At 45.2% G+C, this 23212-nt stretch overlaps 1 protein-coding gene across 5 annotated transcripts in view; it reads right to left on the reverse strand.

Annotated features, from left to right (window-relative positions):
- LOC133362426 (signal-regulatory protein beta-2-like) overlaps window positions 1-22749 on the reverse strand; it is a 36598-nt gene extending 13849 nt beyond the window's left edge. For 4 of the 5 annotated variants that reach the window (XM_061581369.1, XM_061581366.1, XM_061581370.1 and 1 more), the window contains exons 1-6: window positions 22659-22749; window positions 21823-21889; window positions 11835-12004; window positions 11228-11426; window positions 10047-10189; window positions 7012-7210 (exon numbers count right to left, since the gene is read on the reverse strand). In XM_061581369.1, the coding sequence (XP_061437353.1) occupies window positions 7012-7210; window positions 10047-10189; window positions 11228-11426; window positions 11835-12004; window positions 21823-21862 (751 nt within the window). In that variant the 5' untranslated portion in view covers window positions 21863-21889; window positions 22659-22749. The remainder of the gene's footprint in view (window positions 1-7011; window positions 7211-10046; window positions 10190-11227; window positions 11427-11834; window positions 12005-21822; window positions 21890-22658) is intronic. The other variant, XM_061581368.1, reaches the window with a different exon arrangement.
- Between the last annotated feature and the right edge of the window lie 463 nt (window positions 22750-23212).

The following is a 23212-nucleotide window of genomic DNA, read 5'->3' on the forward strand; positions in this document are numbered from 1 at the left end:
CGTATAATGTGCCCGGCGGGTGTTGTTACACGTTCTGGGTGGGAGATGTTGATTGTGGGGATCTCGTATGACGTAATTGTTGGGTTGTTAATTTTTCGCTGCTGTGTGTGGGTTTTATTTCTCGGTGTATATATTGTACAATTGGGTAATTTATTGTGCTGTTCTGTTATTGTTGGAGCACACTTGCTTGTTGTTCTGTATATATGTACGTCGGTTGTTTGCTTACGGGGGAGTTGCCAGCCGGGACGGCTGGATGCTATGGGGGGGGGGGGGGGTGATGTAGTGACTGGGAATGTCACTGTGTGGTGCCGGACTTGCGAGGCCACGGCGGATAATCTGTTGTCATCATCTGCAGCCTGGTTACTGGGCGTAGTACCAGCCCTAGCGGGACTTAGGTGAGCGCTGGTCAGTGCAGAGGCACCATGTACAGTGTGCGGTACGGGCAAGAGAGAGTGTCAGTCAGCCAGGGTTATGTTGGGGCATGATATGCCGGTTGACCTGCTGACACGTGACCGGATGATATTGGAGGGGGGCCACCGGTGAACAGGGGCCGCTGGGTGGTCACGTGGTATAGAGGAGCTCTTGGAAGCCTTCCGGAAAGGGCCAGAGAGATGGAAAAGGTGGGCGGGGCGTGGGGCGGAGCCAGCCCCAGCTCAGGCCAATATAACAGGGGCCCCGTGAGTGGCTCGGGGATCTTCGAGTTTTTGGTGAAGAAGATCCACGTGGGGTTGAAGAAGCCTCTAGCAACACAGTCAGGGACCCAACTCGTGGTCCGGACCAGGATAATGAACCGTGTCTAGTTCAACACGCGAGTGTAGGTTATGTTATGTTATGTTGAATTGATGTAATAAATAGTGTTGCTCCCAAGACAACGTCTGTGACTCAGTTGGACTCACTACATATGCATTGCCTTTGAATTAACCTACATTAGAGACAGACTTCATTATGGCCTTGTCTCTATCACCAGTGTTAGTAGACCAGAGAATGCCAAAAGGCGAACAAAGACAATGCAATATCGGAACACTTATATCTATGATAGAGAAGTCATATCTATGGGATCTTTTGCATATAATTATGCCAATGCTTATATATTCAGAGTATGTTTGTTTGCATGTTTTGTCAAAAGTAGATGTGGTTAATGCAGACATGATGCCTTGTAATACCAGACATCTATTTGGTGTTTGAACATCTTCATGCAACTTCCTGGTTTAGTGCCAGAGAAGAGTAAAAAAGCAGTTCTTATTTTTCATCATTTTGATACTGGCAAAAAGCATAGATATAACTGCTTGACTCGAGCTATACATGGTCTGATACTTGGCATTGTCTTAGGACTACTGTTTGCCTTTTTGCATTCTCTGGTCTACAAAAACTGGTGGTGAGACAAAGTCTATACAGAAGGCTGTCTCGGGTATAGGCCAATCAGTTTCTAAAACAATGCTACATTATCATAGCGTGGTTTTCTTTGCATGTTTTGCCACAGGTATGTTTGGATAATGCAAACTTTGATGCCTTGGAAAAAGGTATCTATTTGGTGTTTGAACATCTTAACAACTCCTGTTGTATTGTCAGAAAGGGTAAAACCTATCCTTATTTAACAATGTCTTTATATAAACAGCAGGTGCACTACTATGCCTCTCTGAATAAAATTAACGCTGAGAACCACTTTGCGTGTTTCCGAGATTCAGCGGTGAATGGGACACTACACCAGAGACAGCCTTCTTTGTGGCCTAGTCTCACCCGTGCCAGACTTTTTTTATGGCCAGAAAAGGATAAAACCTATTCTTATGCGTCTTGCTGTTATGCTGGTCCCATTGGTTCCAGGATTTCCTCACAGGGTTTAGTGGATCAGACAACTTTGTGATGCTCTATTGATATGATGGTAGCTAGGTGCAAGAATCGGGCTTGGTCCATGGTAGGCCGCAGGTAATTAAAAAAAAATTTATGATTCTTTTAACATTTTTTTACTTGTTTATCTGTTGATTCGGAGCACCGCTTGTGGCCGTGAGGGCCCCCAATGCATCACATTCCGCTGCCGAATACTAATCCCACACGCCCTCCTCTGGCCTTTTTTACTTCCGTACATGTACGCACATCACCGGAATGGAATCGGCAGAGAAATTTATAACGTACACGCAATGGCAAAGGGTTTAAAGGCTATTTTCTTACTCTTTGGTTCTTTCGGAAAAGTCACGTCGATAGAAAATTAATAGATCACGATGTTTCGATCGCAACACAAGCAATCGTCTTCAGGTGAGAGAGAAAGCTACTGAAACAAGGTCTTATATAGGTCTGACAATATCATGAGAGCCTCTTTTCTGACACCAAGGTACTCTGCAAACCTTCTGGCTACCATCAAAGGTTTGTACACGAGCCATCCAGATATACAAACACAGACATAACTTCAACCGTGATGATGGGTACAAACTGAGTAATCATTGGAAAGATGTTATAAACCATGTAAAAAAAGATTTAACTACACATATTTGTACCATCTTATTTGACAGGTACTTTTCTACTTTACCAAGTGTTGACATCCCCAGCGTTTAACAGTACCACTTTTTTGTATTTGGATTCTCAGCCAACACCTGTTTAGGTCGAGGTACACCGATTGTTCTCTTGCACAGGTCGACGTTCGCCAATTTCTCTTGTAGCCCCGCCCACCACCCCCACGTTCCATTCCCTGGCTACCACATTCAGATAAGCCCCTCCCCCCTTAACTTGTATTTAAGGGCTCGTCTCTTGGAATTTTGCCTCACTTGATACAATAAATTTAGCTGTGACGGTCCCACCTGATGACGGAGACTTGTGTTGCCTCCGAAACGTCGTGATTTTATTTTATTTCTATTATTACTTTTATTAATTTTTATAATTTTTTACCTACATGACTTTACCGAAATAACTAAGAGTATGAATCTTTGCAGTCACGAAAGCTTCAAATCTAGAATCAGATCTACCTTGTTTTTGCGAACGCTGTCTGAGACATGTCGTTTCGTTTCCCCAATGTATTGCTTGTGTTGTGATAGAAACGTCGTGATCTATTCATTTTCTATCTATGTGACTTTACCGAAAGAACCAAAGAGTATGGGTTCCTGCAATTACGAAAGCTTCAAATCATGATTGCTAATTTCTTAGTCGCGGCTCCGCTCCGACTTGGCTTTCAACGTGGCCCAACGCAGGCTTGAGCCGCTCAGATGCTTCCAAATAGACATGTGACTGAAGCTCAGTGAAAACAACCCTATTATTATATTTTGGTACTGGCAAAGGAGGTCTAATGATGTAGATGCTTACCCCGATCCCTCATTACTTTGATAGTGCATTGTCTTTGAGCTGTACGCCTTTTGGCGTCATCTGGTCTAGCACCAATTGAGACGACGCTCTAAAGAAAGCTGTCTCTGGTGTGGACCCATCAGTTTCAAGGACAATGCATATATTATCAGTGTGTTTTTTTTTTCATTTTGACTGCAAGTATTGTGGTTAATGCAGACATGAATCCTTGTAAAAAAGTTTCAGTTTTGTTGCCAGAAAAACGGGGAACAACCATATTATTATGTAGATGACACTTTCGTCATTTGGCCACATGGCCTGCCAGCATTAAACTAATTTCTCAACCACATTAATTCCATACACCCATCCATCAAATTCACCATGGAAGTGGAGAAGGATGGTAAGCTACCATTCCTGGATGTTTTGTTTGAGAAGAGACCTGACGGCTCGTTGGGACACTCTGTCTACAGGAAATCCACCCACACAGATTCCTATCTGAAACCTGATTCCCACCACCACCTGGCACAGAAGAATTCCCTCATCAAAACACTACACCATAAAGCCCACTGCATTTCTGACCAACACCACCTAGCCAGTGAACTGGAGCATGTACACCTGGTCCTCAAGATGAATGGGTACTTGGACATCATTATTCGCAAAGCTGTTTCTCCAACCATGGAGAAACAACCCCCTGAGATGCCGATCAAAACCATCACGTTACCATACATAGCAGGTGTTACCAAAAAGATTTCCAAAATCTTACACAAACACAAGATCCAGGTCTGATTCAATACAGCACACAAAATCCATGATCTAATCCCATCTGTGAAGGATGTCATTCCTGACATGCAATATCCTGGAGTCTACAAACTGAGTTGTACCTGCGGTAGCAGTTACATTGGGCAAACGAAATGACATGTCTTGGACCATGTTCGCAAGAACAAGGCAGATCTGAAACACGGCAGAACCAATACCTCTGCCATGGCTGACGATAGTTATAACGCTGTGGGCTCGCATTATATTGTTTTTTTTTCCGAGATCAATGTACTTTGCAAACCTTCGGGCAACTATCAAAGGTTTGTTCATTAAGCTATCCAGATATATAAACATAGACGTAACTTCAACCGATAAGATGGATACAAATTGAGCAATCATTGGAAGGATGTTATTAACCAGGTAAAACCCTAACTGCTTTGTATTGGTTGTCGTCCATCATACCTGCCGAGTACTACTACACCACGCAGCACTCTCCCTCCCCCTACCCCACACCCCCACCCCTCCCTCTCCCCCCTTGCTCCTCCCCCTTTCTTACCTATATTACCTCTTACCACGGCAACTCTCTCCCACTTCAGCAAAAAATGTTCTTGCTGTGGTTTTCCCACCTGATGATGATTGCTTGTGATGCAATTGAAACGTCGTGATTAAATTTATTTTATTTTATACTTACGTGACTTTACCGAAAGAAACAAAGAGTATACTTATGGTTTGGGCCCTTTACAGTTTAGGCAATAATATTCACAATAACTGGTAACGCCTTGTTGCTGAGAGTCGCAAATTGAATTCCGTAGTTGCTGACCTCTTGGTAGTTTTGCTCCCGTGCTCCCAGCCCTGGTTTTGGTATTTCAAGCCACATCATGAATGCTGCCAAAACTGCTCGTTGTTGTGTTCAATTTGTCATCCTTCCCTGCACATCTGATTAGCATGGTTGGCTCCGTACGGTGAAAATTAAGTAAAAAATACATACAGACATACGCTAACAAATCTGATCATTGACATGTAAAAAATGTTTGTGAGATTCATTATTGATTTTTGGGTTGTGGCCACGTAATGATCTATGAATATTTGTGTTGTCAGACTCTTGTCACCTGCTATAGCCAAATACATTAAATTGTAACATATACTAGCATTCAGCATGTTGATTGCTGTTGAAAAAAAATACTTCCTGAATTTCGCCCTGAAGATGATTTTTGCAGTTTCATGTCAAGCGTCATTTCTAAAACGAAACTGGACTTTTTGTTTATATTTTACCAGGTAAGGCTCACTGAGCCATTTAGCTCTATTTCAGAAGCAACCTGGCCACAAAGGAAAGCTCAACAAAGTGGGTTATAATGAGGACATTTATAGCAAGCTAATTCTCTAAACTCGTTTTGATTCTAAATGTGGAGGGAAAAACTGGTGGACCCAGAGAAAAATCCACGCAACCATGGACAGAGATACACAAACTTCAAAATTACAGCAGGCTTTACGGTCGGGATCGAACCAACGATCTCCTGTATACCAGGCGAGGAAGTTACCATCTCCTAGCCACCGTGGCACCTCTATCTCGTGCCATGACGAAGGCTGTCTATGGTGTAGGACAATCAGTTTCAAAGACAATGCATATATCATCAGAGCCATGTTTGTTTGCATGTTCACCACAAGTACTGTGCGTGATGAATGCAGTAACTTCATTCCTTGAAAAAGGTATCAAGTCGGTGGTTGAACATTTTAACACCTCCTGTTTTATTACTGCCAAAAATGGGAAAACATTTTCTTATTTTTCATACTTTGATACTGGCAAAAAAGGTTCCATGATAGACTCTCACTAATTGTCTGTGTCTGGTGGTGGCGGGATTGACAACACATCTTCTAACCCAGCGGTCGGGAACCTATGGCTCGCGAGCCATATATGGCTCTTCCAGTGACGGCATATGGCTCCCAGACAATTTTGAGTTGAAAAAATAATTTTAAAAAATCTGTTTGGAACTGTTTCTAAAATACTTGTGATATTGTTTAATAATACTGTGTCATTTTAAAGTGAACAGAAATTAGTTTTGAAGATAAATTTCACGGGTCACGCCTGCATGAAGCTCAACCTCATCACGTATGAACCAGACTACAAGGCCATCAGCAAAACCATGCAGCACCAGACGTCGCATTAAAAGTAAGACATATTTAATTTATTATACGTTAAAAATACTATATCGCTCTCAATGAAATATATTTATAAATATTTGGCTTTTATGGCTCTCCCAGTCAAAAAGGTTCCTGACCCCTGCTCTAACCTATAAAAGGCATTTTTTGTCTGATTGTGTTCACGCGCTTGCGAGGGATTTGGCTCTGAAATGGTGGGGTTCACGTTAAAAAATAATTTGCCAGGTACCACGCCGTAAGCCCCGTGGTGAGCCAACGCTATGCCGTTTTCCCGTCCGTAAACTTTAAAGTAGTTTAATTAACAATTTAGTGCGATGTGTTTTTATTTATTTATATAGTTTTGCCGCCCGGCGTGGGACAGCACACAATTGCGCATACGCGAAACGCTGACAGGAGTTGCCCCTAACAACGCACACAATTGCTAAAAAAATTCATTCGCATACTCTTTGGTTCTTTCGGTAAAGTCACGTAGGTAGAAAAAATAACAGATCACGACGTTTCGATCGCAACAACAAGCGACCGTCTTCAGGTGACAGAATCAGACTGCTGCCTTTAGAACATGGAGCCAGCCAGTCGTCATCATGCTGGGTTGCTGCTATATCACAACAGACTGTGAATAAGCTTCTTGTACAGCCTGCTCATAAACACTCATCTTCTGACCGCTTCAAAATCACGAGAAACTGATTTCGACTCACACCACCACCCAGGAAGATTTTCTGACTGTGGTTGCGAATCGCGGGAAAAACATTTTTATTGTGAATTTTTTTTTTACCGCACACTAACGGTGTAACTGCCAATACGTTCAAATATTATGTTGGAGGATGCGATACAGACCCGGTGCTGCTTCTTGTACTCTCAGCTGTAGAGTCTTGCTGCCTTGTTTGAAATAGGAGAGAAGTGTCACCTCACAGCGGTAGGGACCAGAGTCGTCGTTCTGGATGTTGCGCATAAAGATGGACGCGTCACACTTGGACTCGTCTCCCATCCACATCACCCGCGGTTCATTCAAGCTCCGGAGTTCGATCTTATATATCTGGAAGCACAAAAGCATAGAGCAACAATGTCTTAGTTAACCATCACGCGTCAACGATAATTTAAATCAGTCACGACAAAAAAAATGACAATACGGTAGATTATCTGGTAGATTCAGGGGGGGAAGGGGGTGCTGGAATTTCAAAAACACCGGATAATGACCAAATAAGTTTATTTTATAGAGCTTATTTTTGCACTTTATTGTAAATATTATGTATTAGGTGTTGTGTATATTTTTAAGTGTTTTAAAAGTGTTTATTATAAGAAATTGGGAAAAGTAAATATATAGAAATAGGGAAAAACAAATTCTGGAAAAGAAAGTTACTGTAGTTGCTGTACTGTACTTACCACTGCAATCTCGACGACTCTGCATGAGATGATGTACGTAGTGCTACGCTCTTGTTTCATCACAACCATGTTTTTGACAATCGCCCGACTGATGCAGCCTTTAGACTGGGTGCTCCGGCGAACGACGAATTACACAGCAATTTTTTCCCAGATAGCACCGTGTGCGTTTTATGGTTTAATTACTGTAGTTATTAGTCGTGAATACTGTATATATATACGTGCAGTATTTTCATTAAGTTGGATGGAGTGTACAATGTACTGTACATAATATTTGACACTGAAATCAAGAATAGCTACTTTTATTTTTCGTCACGCACACGTGCCGATTGCCGCACCTTTGCAGCAGTTTTGCCGATTTCGTCGGATCGGTCCGGGATCGCCTGATAATGTTGGAAGCCGGATAATGACGCACCAGATAATCGATGGTAAACTGTACATGAATCGTGCTACTAATCACGTATTGAAAGATATTTGTACATTATTTTGGTTATTACTCGAAGTAACAGGTTCATATTTATCTTTTTAAATATTTTTTAATGTATTTAAATCTTATTCTTTCGGATGGCTGATATAGATACAAAGCAACTAAAATATCACATTTGGGTGGTGAAGCAAGATAACTGCGTCAGGAGGAGTGTAGAATATTGCTTTGATGTTTCTCTCGTATTTGTGGATTGGGGCTTTGACGTCATCATACATTTGTAATGCGAGCGTAAATGGGGTTGTTGCTGGGCTCTGGTCCAATCACACGGCCCGGGGTATTGGGGGGCGGAGCCTGGTCTGCGGGGCGTGTGGGAGGGGCCACCGTTCACCTCGGCTCCAATGGGAGGCGAGGTGAATGGGGGCGGAGCCAGCAGGGCAGTATGGGAAGGCCAGATCTGACGATCCGGAAGGGGAGGAGTCAGGGTCACGTGGGGGAGAGGATATAGGTGGGAGCTCGGAAGAAATCGGGGGAGTTGCGGAGTAAAGAGGCTGAGCCACGTTGGGTGGTGAGAGGAGATCCGCGCCATCGGCCACATGGCCGAAGGACCTTCAGCACGCCGTCGGCCGGCGGTGTGCGGAGTGCGGGAGTGGAGGAGCTAACGGAGGAGCGTGCGCGGCACGCGAGAGGAGACGCTGGTCCCTTGTCAGGACCAGCGGGGTGTGAGGAAGAGTGGAGGAGCTGACGAGGGAGCGCGTGCGGGGGGCGCGCGAGACGACGCTGGTCTGCGGAGGAGACCAGCGGGGTGCGGAGAAAGAACCTAAATAAAAGACCAACGGAGACCAGCAGTGCCTGACGGAGTCTTTTATTACACATTCGTAATAAAAACGGGTCGACGACAAGCGCCTGTGTCGCAGAACTGACGTCCCGCTCCCGCGCCGCTCTCGCACTTCCCCCGCTCCCGCGCACCGCTGGCAGACGGCGCGCTGGGAGCCGTCTCCGCGTCGCCACGTGGCCGATGACTCGCGGAGACTCCTGACGTGGCCCAGCTTCCAGCTCTCACCAACTGACCCCGAGCCCCTTCCGGCTCCCCCTTATATCCCCTTCCCACGTCACCCAGACTCCGCCCTTCGCCACACCCCTTAAGAACTTTCCAGATAATACCCCTCCCTTAACGCCCGCGGGCTCCGCACTTAGACCCTGCCCCCGATGGTTCGTGGCGCCTGGTTGGCTTAGGGGCTGGGGCGGCGAAACCTCACATACGCTCGCATTACACATTGTACGGTCTCAGCTGTCCTTGTAAGGGCCGGGGCTTTGTGTGGGCCAGTGGTGAGACCTTGGGACTCCCGGCCTGATGTCCTTGTAAGGGCCGGGTCTGAGGAAGCCAGCGGTTGGGACCCGTACCTTGGCTAGGTTGGGTCAGATAGCCTCGCCTAGGTAAATCATAGCCAGTGGACCTGAGAGCGTAGCCGATGTTAGGCACGCTAGTCGGAGGCTGTGTTCCTAGGCTGTATAAGAGGAGTGTTACTGTTGTGCGTTATAAATAAACGCGTTGCCTCTACGAGCTTCTCCAAGAACTCATTACACAGGGAGTGATAGTCGAGGTTATCATGGCTGAGGTAGGTTGAGGTGGAAGTAAAACCCCAACCTCATGAGGAAAATTATGGTCAGCAAGGGGTGAAGGAAATTGGAGAAAGGGCAGATGGTGGGAGGAAGGGGGAGGGAAGGAATAAAAACAGAAAATAACCTACATGCTTTCCCTCCACCTTTCTGAGTTTTTAATTGTTTTGTTTATCACCACTTGCGAGTCGCTCGATCGCTCGCTGCTAATTAAGACTATACGGGTACCTTTGTCTTGTAGTGAACTTCTTTCATGCTGTATGTAGCCAACCATATCTAATCGTAGGTGATTGCTCTTGCATGGCGGAGGGACTACTCGCTTCAAGCAGCACAGAAGATAACCTCGTTACAATAAAGGAATCCAGCCATGCCTCCAGAGAGATGTCTTCACCCGTGGGGGGAACGGGAGGAACGCGCTGCTTGCAATGCACCACTCGCCAACACTGACCTTTTTCTTTTCTCCGTTTATGGTCTTGTACCACTCCACCAGCGTGTCGTTATTGCCCTTGACGCCACAGAAGTAGGAGCATGGCAGGAAGGCAGTGTCTCCTTGCACCGCCGTAACTTCCCCAGGGGCACGGACTACCAGATCTATGGATAAATTTGATGAAAATTGAAACAACCACACACTCATTGCATGGTCCAGGCAAGGATGAAACCTGGATTCGAACCCAGGTGCCCGGTGGCATTGCCTGAGTATTGTGACACGGCCTTTATGAATCCACTAATGCAAACCAAAAATTAACATTTTTATTATTTGGTTCTTTTGGTAAAGTCACGTAGATATAACATAAAATTAAAATAAACAGTTGCATTTAGAGGCTTACCCTTCCCCCCTTTTCTTTCCGCGTGATGATGACCGCTTGTGTTGCGATGTGTTTTTTAATGTTTTTATATTTATTTTCTATCTACGTGACTTTACCAAAAGAACCAAAGAATATGAATTCCTGCAGTCACGAAAGTTTAGTAAAAATTGTATTTACATTTTATGAGGTTTAAGGCCCCACTGAGCTATGTAGGTATTTTTCAGAAGTGACTTTGACTATCACGCATAAATGCATAGCAGCCAAATACTCTAAAACTGGTAACGTTGATTCTAAATGTGGAGAGAAACACCATAGGAGCCATGGGCAGATAGCCCGTAGTAGGTGTGTGTTCATTGCACATTTAGTCATTTGTTTCTACTTTCCTCTGTTTTGTAGTGCCAATATGGCTCAAGTAGTGGCCACATCTTCCTGGCACCAATCTCCGAATGTCGTCGTTAAGCCATTCTCTACTTTTTGGTTCTTTCGGTAAAGTCACATAGAAAGGAAGTCAATTAAATAATACGTGCCCTTACCGAAAGAACCAAAAAGTTATTCCTGCAGTCACGAAAGCTCCAGATCAAGTTTAAGCCATTCTCTGTTAAGAGTCCTCCTTTCTCACCGGTTCTTTCCATTTTTCTGAACAACAACACCACCCCACTTAAAATTTACCCGTTGTCCATCCTTTCTACATACGTGTGTATGTCTCCAAACAGCACCGGTGTCCATTCTATTTGCTGCTCATACAACAAATCCAACGGCCACGTTCAAACGAAAAGACCAAACAACTCGAGCCATTGCGGGTGCGTCCATCCGCCTGTCTCACCTCTAGTCTCGGAGACTCTCAGTCTGACCACACTGAAGCCCTGGTCGTTGGAGGGCTGGCGAATCACCTTGCACCGGTAGCTGTCGGAGTCCCTGGTCTCCGCGTCATTGATGCGAATGGTGGCATCGCAGTTGGACTCATCACCAGCCCACTCCATCCGCGGGTGAGGTTTGAAGTAGTTGCCATTCTTAACCAAGATCTGCGAGGTTTAGGGGATCATCCGCAATGCGTGTGCACACGTTGTTATAAGTGACTTATGTTTGAAAGATGATCGTTCACTAAAAGGATGAGTAGTGCACCCCTCCACTGGAATCAACACATTAAGCAGAACTGCCCCATAGACACACCACTGCATCTCGTGGACTCAACACTGCCCCTGTACATTAAGCAGTCCCTCTCCTTTACCTCCCTCCGGTTTGATCTTGGAGGTTGTGTGTTCTATCTCTCCCCAATATTTAGAGTATTTGCCTGCTTTAAATTGTCACGTGATGATAAGCCGCGTCATTGAGCTATCATTTGTGGCCAAGTCACTTCTGCAAACTCAGCGGTAAAATATAGATATTTTTTATAGTTTAAGTTTACATTTAAGGAAAGGAAACCCCATCACCTTTGAGCCGTCAGACACTCGAGACCACTCTACAGTCGTGGCCTTGTCACTGTTGGGGCTGCAGTCAAAGGAGCAGAAGAGCAGGGCCACGGATCCCTCTGTGATTTGAACCTCGGAATCCGTCCTCACGTTCAGAGCGGCAAAGTGGGCAGGTCCTGTGAACACAGACACTGAAAACGCAAGCAACGAGTGAAAAAGAGACAATGAGAATTGTTCCGAGGTTAGCGACAGATTCCAGATTGAAAACTGATTTCTTTAAAACTGCTTCTTGTTCTTTTGTTTCATTTGTTGCCCTTCCCCCGCACCTCTGATTAGCACGGGTGGCTACGCACAGTGCGAAATACGTTCAACACACTACACTATACACGGCACTATTATACACTACACTATGAACTCCTATACACTATACTACTATACTTCTACTATTTCAAGCTTTCGTGACTGCAGGGATTCATCTTCTTTGTTCTTTCGGTAAAGTCACATAGAAGGGAAATAATAAAATAATAAAATTAAAACATAATAAAATGAAATTCTCACGACGTTTCGGGCACAACGCAAGCAGCCTCCTCAGGTTAAGAACAGGTCTGTCGGAAAGACAGCGTCCCGAATGAACACCACCAAGCTTAACAGCGTATATATAAGCTGGGTTAGAAGAGGAGAGCGCCTTGACAAATGAATTTACATATCAACAGAGGAATTTAGCATATTTATGGAAAATGCAGATATGGGATTAGTCACTACTTGTGGAATGTGTAGGTGATGGGGAGGTCTCAAAGTCATATTATGCTTGTGTATTATGGAGGATTAACAGTTATAAAGGGAGGAAGTAGGATTAGCAGTAATAAAGGGAGGGATATTTTAATAGTAATGAGCTGCAGCAGCCAAACCACCACGTAAAAAAACTAAAACATAAACTACATCCAATATCATCAATATACTCAATATACCCTCCAATAAGCTGAGCTACTAACAGTAAGTCATACATTACACTTCTATGTCGCAAAAAATATAATATGCCTCCAGCTAAACTTTTTTCTTACATCACACGGATATACCCCGTACTATACACTGCCATAGACAAACCCAACATTGAATTATACACTGCGTTACTATACACTATACACACTAGACTATACATTGTAATATTACACTATGTATTATTCTACACACCCTACTGTATACCACACTGCTGTATATTCACTATACAATTACGATACTATATATGACCTTATACATTATATTAAACATTACACTTTTATACTATTTATTATTATACAATCTGCTATACACTCTACCATTGACCGTCGCGTTAAAGGTACTAAGAGGAAGCAACGAAATATGTCAATGGCAGAGTGGTGGTAGGAGACTTGCAGCGGAGCAAAGACTCCATTCCCTGAGAAGAATACAAGATATATAGTCAATGCCAGTGAGTGGACTGCGGTCTGAAAGTCACCGTAAACGTGAACATAATCAGATAAGACCCAAAATGGTTTATCACGTCCTTCCAATGATTGCTGAGCCAGAGTCCATCTTCTCGGTTGAAATTGTCTCTGTGTTTGTATATGTGGATCGCCTCATGAACGAATCTCTCATGATAGCCAGATGGCTTGCAGAGAACCTCTGTCTTGGAGAAGTCAATGTCATGTGAGCCCACTGAATTGTAACAGTGATCTGCCACGGGTGAGGTGTTCGTTCTACCGTGTTTCAAGTCTGCTTTATGTTCATGGATGCGGTCCGAGACATGTCGTTTGGTTTCTCTAATGTAACTTCTACCACAGAGGCAACTTAGTTTGTAGACGCCAGGGTACTGCATGTCTGGAACCACATCTTTTACAGACGGGACCAGATCACGGATTTTTCTTGCAACTTGCTTCCGGGTTGAATTGACCCACCTGTGATTTAAATCCCTGCCCTTAGTGGCTCCTAAGGGAGTCATTGGAGACAGCAGCCTCAATGCATACATCAATGGTCAATTCCTCCCTTTCGAACGGCGAGGTCCTTGTATTCATCTTCTTGGTTCTTTCAGTAGTCACGTAGAAGGAAAATAAGAGGAAGCAACGAAATATGTTGAAACGTCGTGAGAATTATTTTATTATGTTTTATTTTTATAATTTTATTATTTTCCTTCTACGTGACTTTACCGAAAGAACCAAGAAGATGAATCCCTGCAGTCACGAAAGCTTTAAATCGAAAAGTCCTTGTGTTCCTTAAATAGGCCCTCATGCGACCACTTCTGAAGAAGCCGGGACTGGATGTTGATGTATTTGCAAAACAAAGCCCAATTTTCAACATCACATTTCTTAAAAAAGATGTTTGAGAGGGTGATCTAACCCCAGTTGGAACAATGCCTTGAGTCTGGTAGTTTTAGTTTTATTATTGCTCAGTCTGGCTTTTAAGTCACAGCACAAATATGGCCCTCGGTTGTGTGGGTGATGACCTTCTTCAGTCAATGGATAGGGGACAGATATCTGCCCTTGTCGAGCTTGATCTCTCAGCAACTTTCGACACAATTGTCCATGCAGTTCTACTACAGCACCTGAGAACCATGGCAGGAATTGGTGGAACTGCCTTAAAGTGGATTGCCTCTTTCTTCTCAGGTAGATCCCAGAATGTCCATGGGTCCCATTATGTCACTTGAAGGGCCCATCCATTTTGGAGTCCAGCAGAGGTCTATTCTGTCCCCACTGCTTTTCAACTTGTATGTTCAGGCGCTGGGGGATATTATCTGGAGGCATGACCTATGTTGCCACCAGTATGCTGATGACACACAGATCTATGTCTCGCTTACTGACAAATCTGGGTTGCGTGTCTCAGCACTCTCTGAATGTCTGTCCGAGGTAGCAACATGACTGGAACAAAATTGGCTACAGTTAAATCATGACAAGACCGAGCTAATAATCATTGCTTCTGATGGTCGATTCAGGCTGGCCCAGTGCGAGATTGAACTTTCGCTTATTGATCGGGTTCAGCTTAGTGCCTTGCCCAAGGTACGCAACCTAAGAGTTTTATTTGACCTCAGCCTAAACATGCATCCACAGGTGGCGGCTCTGAGGTTTGCGCCCTTTCCTGTCAGCGCATGACCTTGTGTTGTTAACTCATGCATTCATATTAACTCGTCTTGATTAGGGTAATGTCCTTTATGCAGGGCTACTATGTGTCTTGTTAAGGCGGCTTCAGTTAGTGCAAAATACAGCGGCAGAATTGAGGCATGAAGCCCACTTTGAGCATATTACTCCCACTGTCCACGATCTGCACTGGCTTCCAGTAGGCTATCACATCCAGTATATGTTAGCCATTCTGGTCTATAACGCTCTGAATGATCTTGGACCAATGTACCTGCGGACCTGACTGATCTCTCATATGACTAGCAAGTATACACTACGCTCTGCAGAGCAGTACCTACTCACTTCAAGGACACGGGGGGCAACTAAATGGGCAGGGAGGAGCAGCATGAGGTAATAACGGGATCCGCGTGTGCATCAGCCCTAGTTCTTGGAACTAAACTAGTTTATGGACTCCATGGAAGCTGGAGACTTCAGCTTCTATGGAGTCCCCCCCCCCACCCCTCTTTCTAACTCATTTGGCTTGCACAATCTCCTCCGCCTTGATAGGCAATCTCCCCCACCTTGATAGGCAATCTCCCCCACCTTGATAGGCAATCTCCCCCACCTTGATAGGCAATCTCCCTCACCTTGATAGGCAATCTCCCCCACCTTGATAGGCAATCTCCCCCACCTTGATAGGCAATCTCCCCCACCTTGATAGGCAATCTCCCCCACCTTGATAGGCAATCTCCCCCACCTTGATAGGCAATCTCCCCCACCTTGATAGGCAATCTCCCCCACCTTGATAGGCAATCTCCCTCACCTTGATAGGCAATCTCCCCCACCTTGATAGGCAATCTCCCCCACCTTGATAGGCAATCTCCCCCACCTTGATAGGCAATCTCCCTCACCTTGATAGGCAATCTCCCTCACCTTGATAGGCAATCTCCCTCACCTTGATAGGCAATCTCCCTCACCTTAATAGGCAATCTCCCCCACCTTGATAGGCAATCTCCCCCACCTTGATCTGTGACCTTTACTCGGACTGTAATCAAAAAGAGCTTAACAGCGCATCAGATTCCTCTTTCAATATAATTAAATATTCTCATTCTGATTCTACATTTGCATGGCAGCCCCTACGGACCTCCTGGAGTAAGAGCCGCTTACCACTTGGTGATGGTAGCTCTTGGGACCACAACTTTTGAGAACTACTGCCCCAAGAGGGTTAATCGGAGTTAATGAACTAAAAATCGGCCAGGGCATTTTGAAAACACATCAGCACAAATTATGGCGATGGGTAATTACTTTTTTTTATGGGTTATGTGACAAACTGTGCACTAGTAGCTAGACACACAGTGTACTAGCTATGCACAATGTGTAGTAGCTACACAACTGCTAGGCAAACTCTGTACTAGGTAGGAAAACTGTGTATTACTATACTCTCTGGTTCTTTCGGTAAAGTCACGTAGATAGAAAATTAATAGATCACAACGTTTCAATTGCAACACAAGCAACTGTCATCAGGTGAGACAAGCACAGCAGGAGAACTGCTGAGGCAGGATAAATAACTGCTACAACAAGAGGTTATATCGGCTTTAGGTGGGCTCAACCCAAGGGTAAGTGGGCGGAGCTAGAGATGTAATTTGTATGTAAATGTAGGAGATTAGCATGTCAATGTGAGACGGCTCCAGCAACCGGGGGGCAGTGCCAATGAGAAGATTAGCATGTCAATGTCAGAGAGCCGGGCAACAGGAACAAAAACCCGCAAGAGCAACTACGAGGAGAGACCAGGATGTCAACGAGAGAGATACACATGGAGAGAGAGAGACACAGAGAGAGACAGAGAGAGACACAGAGAGAGAGAGACACACACAGAAAGGCACATCCCACAAACAGAGAGAGACATCCACATAGAGGGAGACACACAAAGACAAAGATCCCCCGTATAGCCTTAACAGACTGTAGGGGCAAGTGCTGTTAGCGAGCACCTATGAAGGCCGGAACGGTACACGAAGGGGGTGGGTGGCCAGCATAATTTCAGGCTGAGTTGACCTAGGGGAGGCCCAGGACCGGTTCAGATAATCGTCACTGGTGTTGGCCGTGAGCGGGAATCGAACCCGTGTCGCCAGGTTCATAGCGCAGCCCCCTAACCGCTACACTACCGCTCCCCACACGCAAAGACACACACAGAGACACACACAGAAACACACACAGAAAGACAACCCCCACAGAGAGAGACACACAAACACAGAGACACAGAGAGAGAGAGAAACACACATAGAGAGACACAATCAGAGCCACACACAGAGACACACACAGAGACTCAACACAGAGAACCAAAGAGTATGGATTCCTGCAGCCACAAAAGCTTCAAATCAAGATTGAACCGTCTCTACGGGGAGGGTTTCCTCACAACTGTTAGAGCTGTTAACAAACTGCGCGACAAGAAGGCTCACCTGATCCAGTCTCTCACCTTTCTGAACAGGTAATACCGATCGCCTTTACACTCACATTTACAGCTGTCACTTCTAATGCTGAACAGATCTTGTTCAGGGCTAGCCTAGCCCTAATCTCAGAGAAGACTGCTCCGATTTGAACTTGATAATTTAGATAAGACTCTCTTACAATCTTACTTGGCATTGACATAAAAATGTCCACATCTAATTGGGACCGTGTAGATAACATGATAGTGTATTCTGCCGCTTCAATGTCAACCAAATGTAAAGTTAACTTGATTGCTAAATTCAACTTCCTAAGAAGCCAGATCCACAAAATTAGATGTTGACAAGATTGTTATCAATCAGAGTAACAGCCAATTTTCCGACAGCCTAAAATAGGTATTAGCGAAAGGGTTGAATTTCGCAGTCACCCCCAAACACATCCCAGTGGATGATTTCATTGCCCAGGTCGATGTCGCCCTCAAAGGCTTAGGACACATCCCGGCAAACGTAGCAAGATCTGAAATCGCTGCTATCCTCAAAAACGCTAAGAAACCTGTTTGCAAAATCAGCAAGGACGAGCGTTTTGAACTCGCTCAATTAAAAAAGAGAGATAATATTATAATTGTTTTTGTACCCTTCTATCTGGCAACAAAACTGACACCTTTTTTACAAGGAGTCATGTTTACATAGACCACAATACCTGCAGTCATAATGCAAACAAAACACATAACTCTGATAATGTATGTGCACTGTCCTTGAAGTTGATTGGTCCACACCCGAGACAGCTTTCCTTAGAGCCTAGTCTCACATGGGTTGGACCAGATGACGCCAAAAGGCGCACAACTCAAAGACAATGCACCATCAGAGTATGAGAGCTCGGGGTAAGCATTTACACCATTGGAACCTCATTTGCCAGTCAAGAATATGATAATTATTTTTTTATCTTTTTATCTGGCAACAAAAGTTACTTACTGTTAGTAAGTAAGGGTAGCTTGCCATCTTTTTCGACTTCCATGGTGAATCTGATGGCTTTTTTTTTATTCTTTCCATTCTACGTGACTTTACCGAAAGAACCAAGAAGACGAATCCCTGCAGTCACGAAAGCTTTAAATCGAGAGATAATATTGCCATCCTCTCAGCCAACAAGGGCAATGCCACTGTCATCATAGATAAAGCCACATACAAGAATAAAATTCAGGAACTTCTTAAGGATGGTAGCTATACCAAAATCAATAGAGATCCTACCAACCGACTGGTTACGAAAACCAACAACACCATCACTAACTCGACTTCTTTTAGCAAACCAACCAATCTGCTCTCTCTAAAACCTTCTGCTGCTAGACCACCCAGATTTTAGGGCCTTCCAAAAATCCACAAAGAAGGTACCCCGCTCTGTCCCATCGTTTCCACCCTTAACTCACACACCTACAAACTGGCACGATGTCTATGTGAGACCCTGCTTCCATTCACTGGCAAGACCACCTCAGCTGTACTTAACTCAGCTCACTTGCTTTCTCTAATCAAGGACATCTCACTGTCTCCAGATGATTTGCTTGTCAGTTTCGATGTAGTCTCTCTGTTCACCAAGATACCTGCACTTGACACCATTACAATCATTGAAGACTTGGTCCAACATGGACTGAATCCTGATGTTGCAACTTTGATGACACTTACTTCACGTGGAATGGTGAAGTGTGTGTCCCTCTGTGTTGTGTCTCTGTGTGTCTCTCTCTATCTATCTGTGTGTCTCTCTCTATGCATGTCTCTCTGGGTGTATGTCTCTCTCTCTATGTGCCACAGTCATTCCCTCCCTTCTCTACGCTTGCGAAACGTGGACCCCCCTAGTGGAGCATCTTCACCAGTTGGAAACATTTAGGCTGGCCTGCCTACGATCCATCCTGGGTTTAACCAGGCTGGATTGTGTGAGGAGCTCACAAATCCCTGAAAGATCTGGGCAAAGTCCCATTGGTGAGCTCCTTCGGCAGGCAAGGCTGTGTTGGCTGGGTCATGTAGCCCACATGCCCAGCCACCGCATGCCGAAATAGCTTTTGTTGGGCCGGATCGAGGGGACTAAGCGGGCGCGGCACGGGCTAGAGAAGAGATGGAGTGATGTGGTACAGGAGGACGTGGAGCTGAGTGGACTTGCCGATGACTGGTACCAGCGGTGTCAAGATCGGCCTCTGTGGAGGAGGCTCGTGAAGGACGCTACTGGGCAGTTGGAGGCAGTCGCCCTCCAGCAACAACGGAGGGCGGAGGAGCGACGCTCACAACAATGAGCGGAGCGCCGGGTGGCTAAAGCAGAGCAAGTTGGCACAGTAGGGGGCACAGGTGGTGCATCAGCCAGTCATCTCGGTCATCTCGGTCAGTCGACCCGTAGCACCTGCTGGGTCTGCCCCGTGACCACCTGCCAGCGGACGTTCGACACTTCACGTGGCCTCAAGGTGCACATGGCCTGGCACAAGCGTCGTGGTGACGTCACCGCCACTTAGTGGCGAATGGCGGTTGTTGTTGTTTGTGTCTCTGTGTGTGTGTCTCTATGTGTGTTTCTCTCTCTTTTTGTGTCTCTGTGTGTATGTGTCTCTCTCTGTGTTTGTGTCTCTCTGTGTGTGCCTCTATGTGTGTTCTCTCTCTTTTTGTGTCTCTGTGTGTATGTGTCTCTCTCTGTGTGTGTGTCTCTCTGTGTGTGTCTCTTTGTGTGTCTCTCTCTCTGTGTCTCTCTCTGTGTGGCTCTCTCTGTGGGTTGTCCCTCTGTGTATGTGTCTCTCTCTGTGTCTCTCTCTGTGTGTGTCTCTCTCTCTCCATGTGTATCTCTCTCGTTGACATGTGTCGGACCGCGTCCGTGAACACAAGGTGGATTTGAAACACGGTAGGACCAATACCTCTGCCGTTGCCGATCATTGTTTTAACGCTTTGGGCTCACACGAAATAGATTTTCCAAGACGGAGGTACTCTGCAAACCTACCGGCTACCTTCAGAGATGTGTTCATGAAGCCATCCAGATATATAAACACAACCGAGAAGATGGGTACAAACTGAGCAATCATTGGAAGGACGCTATTAACCAGGTAAAGTATTAACTGACTGTGATGTTTCCATCCAACCTGCATATGTCAGCTGTTATTTCGACTCTCTGTGTGTCTCTCTCTATGCCTCTCTCTTAGATCTCTCATGCTCACATGGCCGTTGCATTGCACCCGTTGGGTTGCACTCCCTCGTCGAGGAGGCCGCTATTCTTCTCACTTCCGTGCCCTCTGATTTCTCACATTAACATCATGCTAATCTCTCACATTAACATCATGCTAATCTCTCACATTAACATCATGCTAATCCCTCACATTAACATAGCCACTTCCGTGCCCTCTAACTTCTCACATTAACATCATGCTAATCTCTCACATTAACATCATGCTAATCCCTCACATTAACATCATGCTAATCTCTCACATTAACATAGCCACTTCCGTGCCCTCTAATCTCTCACATTAACATCATGCTAATCTCTCACATTAACATAGCCACTTCCGTGCCCTCTGATTTCTCACATTAACATCATGCTAATCTCTCACATTCACATAGCCACTTCCGTGCCCTCTAATCTCTCACATTAACATCATGCTAATCCCTCACATTAACATAGCCACTTCCGTGCCTTCGTTTAGGAGGCCGCTCTCCTCCTATCTTACAGTTACATGCTAATTTCTCACATTAACATCACTAACCCCGGCCACTTCTTTATAACCCTTGAGCTACACCCATTTCAAACCTTTTAAAGCAGTCTGCCTCAGCAGCAGACCACGTGCTTTCCCAACTGATGATGGACGCTTGTGTTGCGCCCAAAACGTCGAGATTTATTTTATTTTCTACCCACGTGACTTTACCGAAAGAACCAAAGAGTATGGATTCCTGCAGTCACGAAGGCTCAAATCAGCATTGTTGAAGTTGTCGTTGAGCCATTCCATGAATAACTGTGGGGTTGATGTGAAGATAGCAGTTGGGGGCGCAGTGGTGGGAAGAAGTTAACTGCCTCGCCTGGTAATATAGGAGATCGTGAGTTCGATCGCGACCCCGAAGCATGCTGCTGTTGCATGTCTCTCTATCCCCATGGTGTCGCGTGGATTTTTCTCGGGGTCATCTGCTTTTTCCCTCCACATTTAGAATCAACGTCACGCGTTTAGAGTATTTGGCTGCTATAAATGTCCACGTGATAAGCCACTTCGTTAGAGCTGTCATTTGTGATAGCCAAGTCGCTTCTGAAAAAGAGCCACATAGCTCAGTGGCCTTTGCCTGGTAAATTAAAATAATGATGTTTTTTAGTTTTAATTGATTTGTTTACCTTTCCTATATTTTGCACTCCTATCGTGTTTTTGTTTAGTGTCTGTTGTTGTAACGTTCTGTCCCCGTGCCCTTACTGGACTATCTGTGAAAAGGAGCTTCATAGCTTATCGGATTCCTCCAATAAATGTAAATAAATATTATGATGCTGAAGAGTTGTCCAGTACTTACCTACAAATACTGCCACCAGTGGAGACCGATTCGTAACCATCGTAGACAACTGACGATGTTGCTGCTGCTGTGAGAAACAAGACGAAATGTGTCAGTAAAATGCACCTTTCTTCTTACCAGGTCACACCACGTTGAGGTTTACATTTTCCTTGATAACATTGAGACGTCCTTAATTTAAATGTTTCCTATGGCCATGCTACCCATTGTAGGTTCGTAGTCATGTCTTTTATTTTCCTGCCAATGTTTACATTTTCTCTCTCCATGTTGTGCTAAATCACCATCGCAGCATGAGAGGCAGAATCTATTGGGGAACTCTCACAGAGGCAGTGCCTCCAGGCCCTTCGTGGCGTTATTATTATTCTAGAATGGACCTGCGGAAGCGGAGACCACAGAGTTACCACAGGAATGTTTTGCAATGAGCTCTCTCTGTCTCCCATCGTGGAGGGCAGCAATTATCTCCCCCCTCAGTGGTCTATATTGGGAGTGATGTTCGTCGTGTGACAGTGACAACCAATATTTGTTTAGTTCCCGCAGAAGATCCAATACCGTGTCCAGTCAGTACTCGCCAAGCTGCATTGGCTTCTGGGTACCAAACGAATACATTGAAGTCGCACTCATTACACACACAAAGTGCTCGCCACAAATGAACAACAAAACCGTGGTGAGCTCGTTAAAGAGCATAAACCATCACCACGTAAACTCCGGTCATCCTGGCAGCAGCGGCTTTTGGCTAACCATCGAACAAAGATGGTCACTGCACCGCGCTTCTGCAGTCGTCTGGAACGCTCTTCCTTCTGACATTAGGAAGCCGCTGGAGCTGTGCACTTTTAAATTACCTCGATTGCAAACTCATTTCTTTAGAACGACTTCTTGTGTTGAGTTTGTTGTCCTTCCCCCGCACCTCCCATTAGCACGCACGGTTTGCCTAAGAAAGGTGTGAAAGAAGTTCAACATGCGTACATACATATACAGAGACCCACAGAGACACTTAGAGACACCCATAGAGACCCACAGGTTAGCCCGGTTGGCTACGTACGGTGCCAAAGAAATTCAACATACCTACACAAATACGCAGAGACCCATAGACACCCAGGCCCATAGACACACCCAGAGGCACTACAAAGACCCACGGATTAACACGGTTTAGCTAAGAATGGTGCAAAAAAATAAACGTACACACACACACACAAAGACAAATATCCCCCAAATAGCCTTAACAGACTGTAGGGGCAAGTGCTGTTAGCGAGCACCTATGAAGGCCGGAACGGTACACGAGGGGGTGGGTGGCCAACACCACGCCCAGCCGCCTTTGTCTCCCCAGTGGCGATGTTTACACACCACACCAGGTACTCCTTTGAGGCTGAGTCGACCTAGGGGAGACCCGGGACAG

Source organism: Lethenteron reissneri, unplaced genomic scaffold, assembly GCF_015708825.2.
Source record: "Lethenteron reissneri isolate LAM-NWPU_2019-01 unplaced genomic scaffold, ASM1570882v1 scaffold_147, whole genome shotgun sequence".
Taxonomy (NCBI): domain Eukaryota; kingdom Metazoa; phylum Chordata; class Hyperoartia; order Petromyzontiformes; family Petromyzontidae; genus Lethenteron; species Lethenteron reissneri.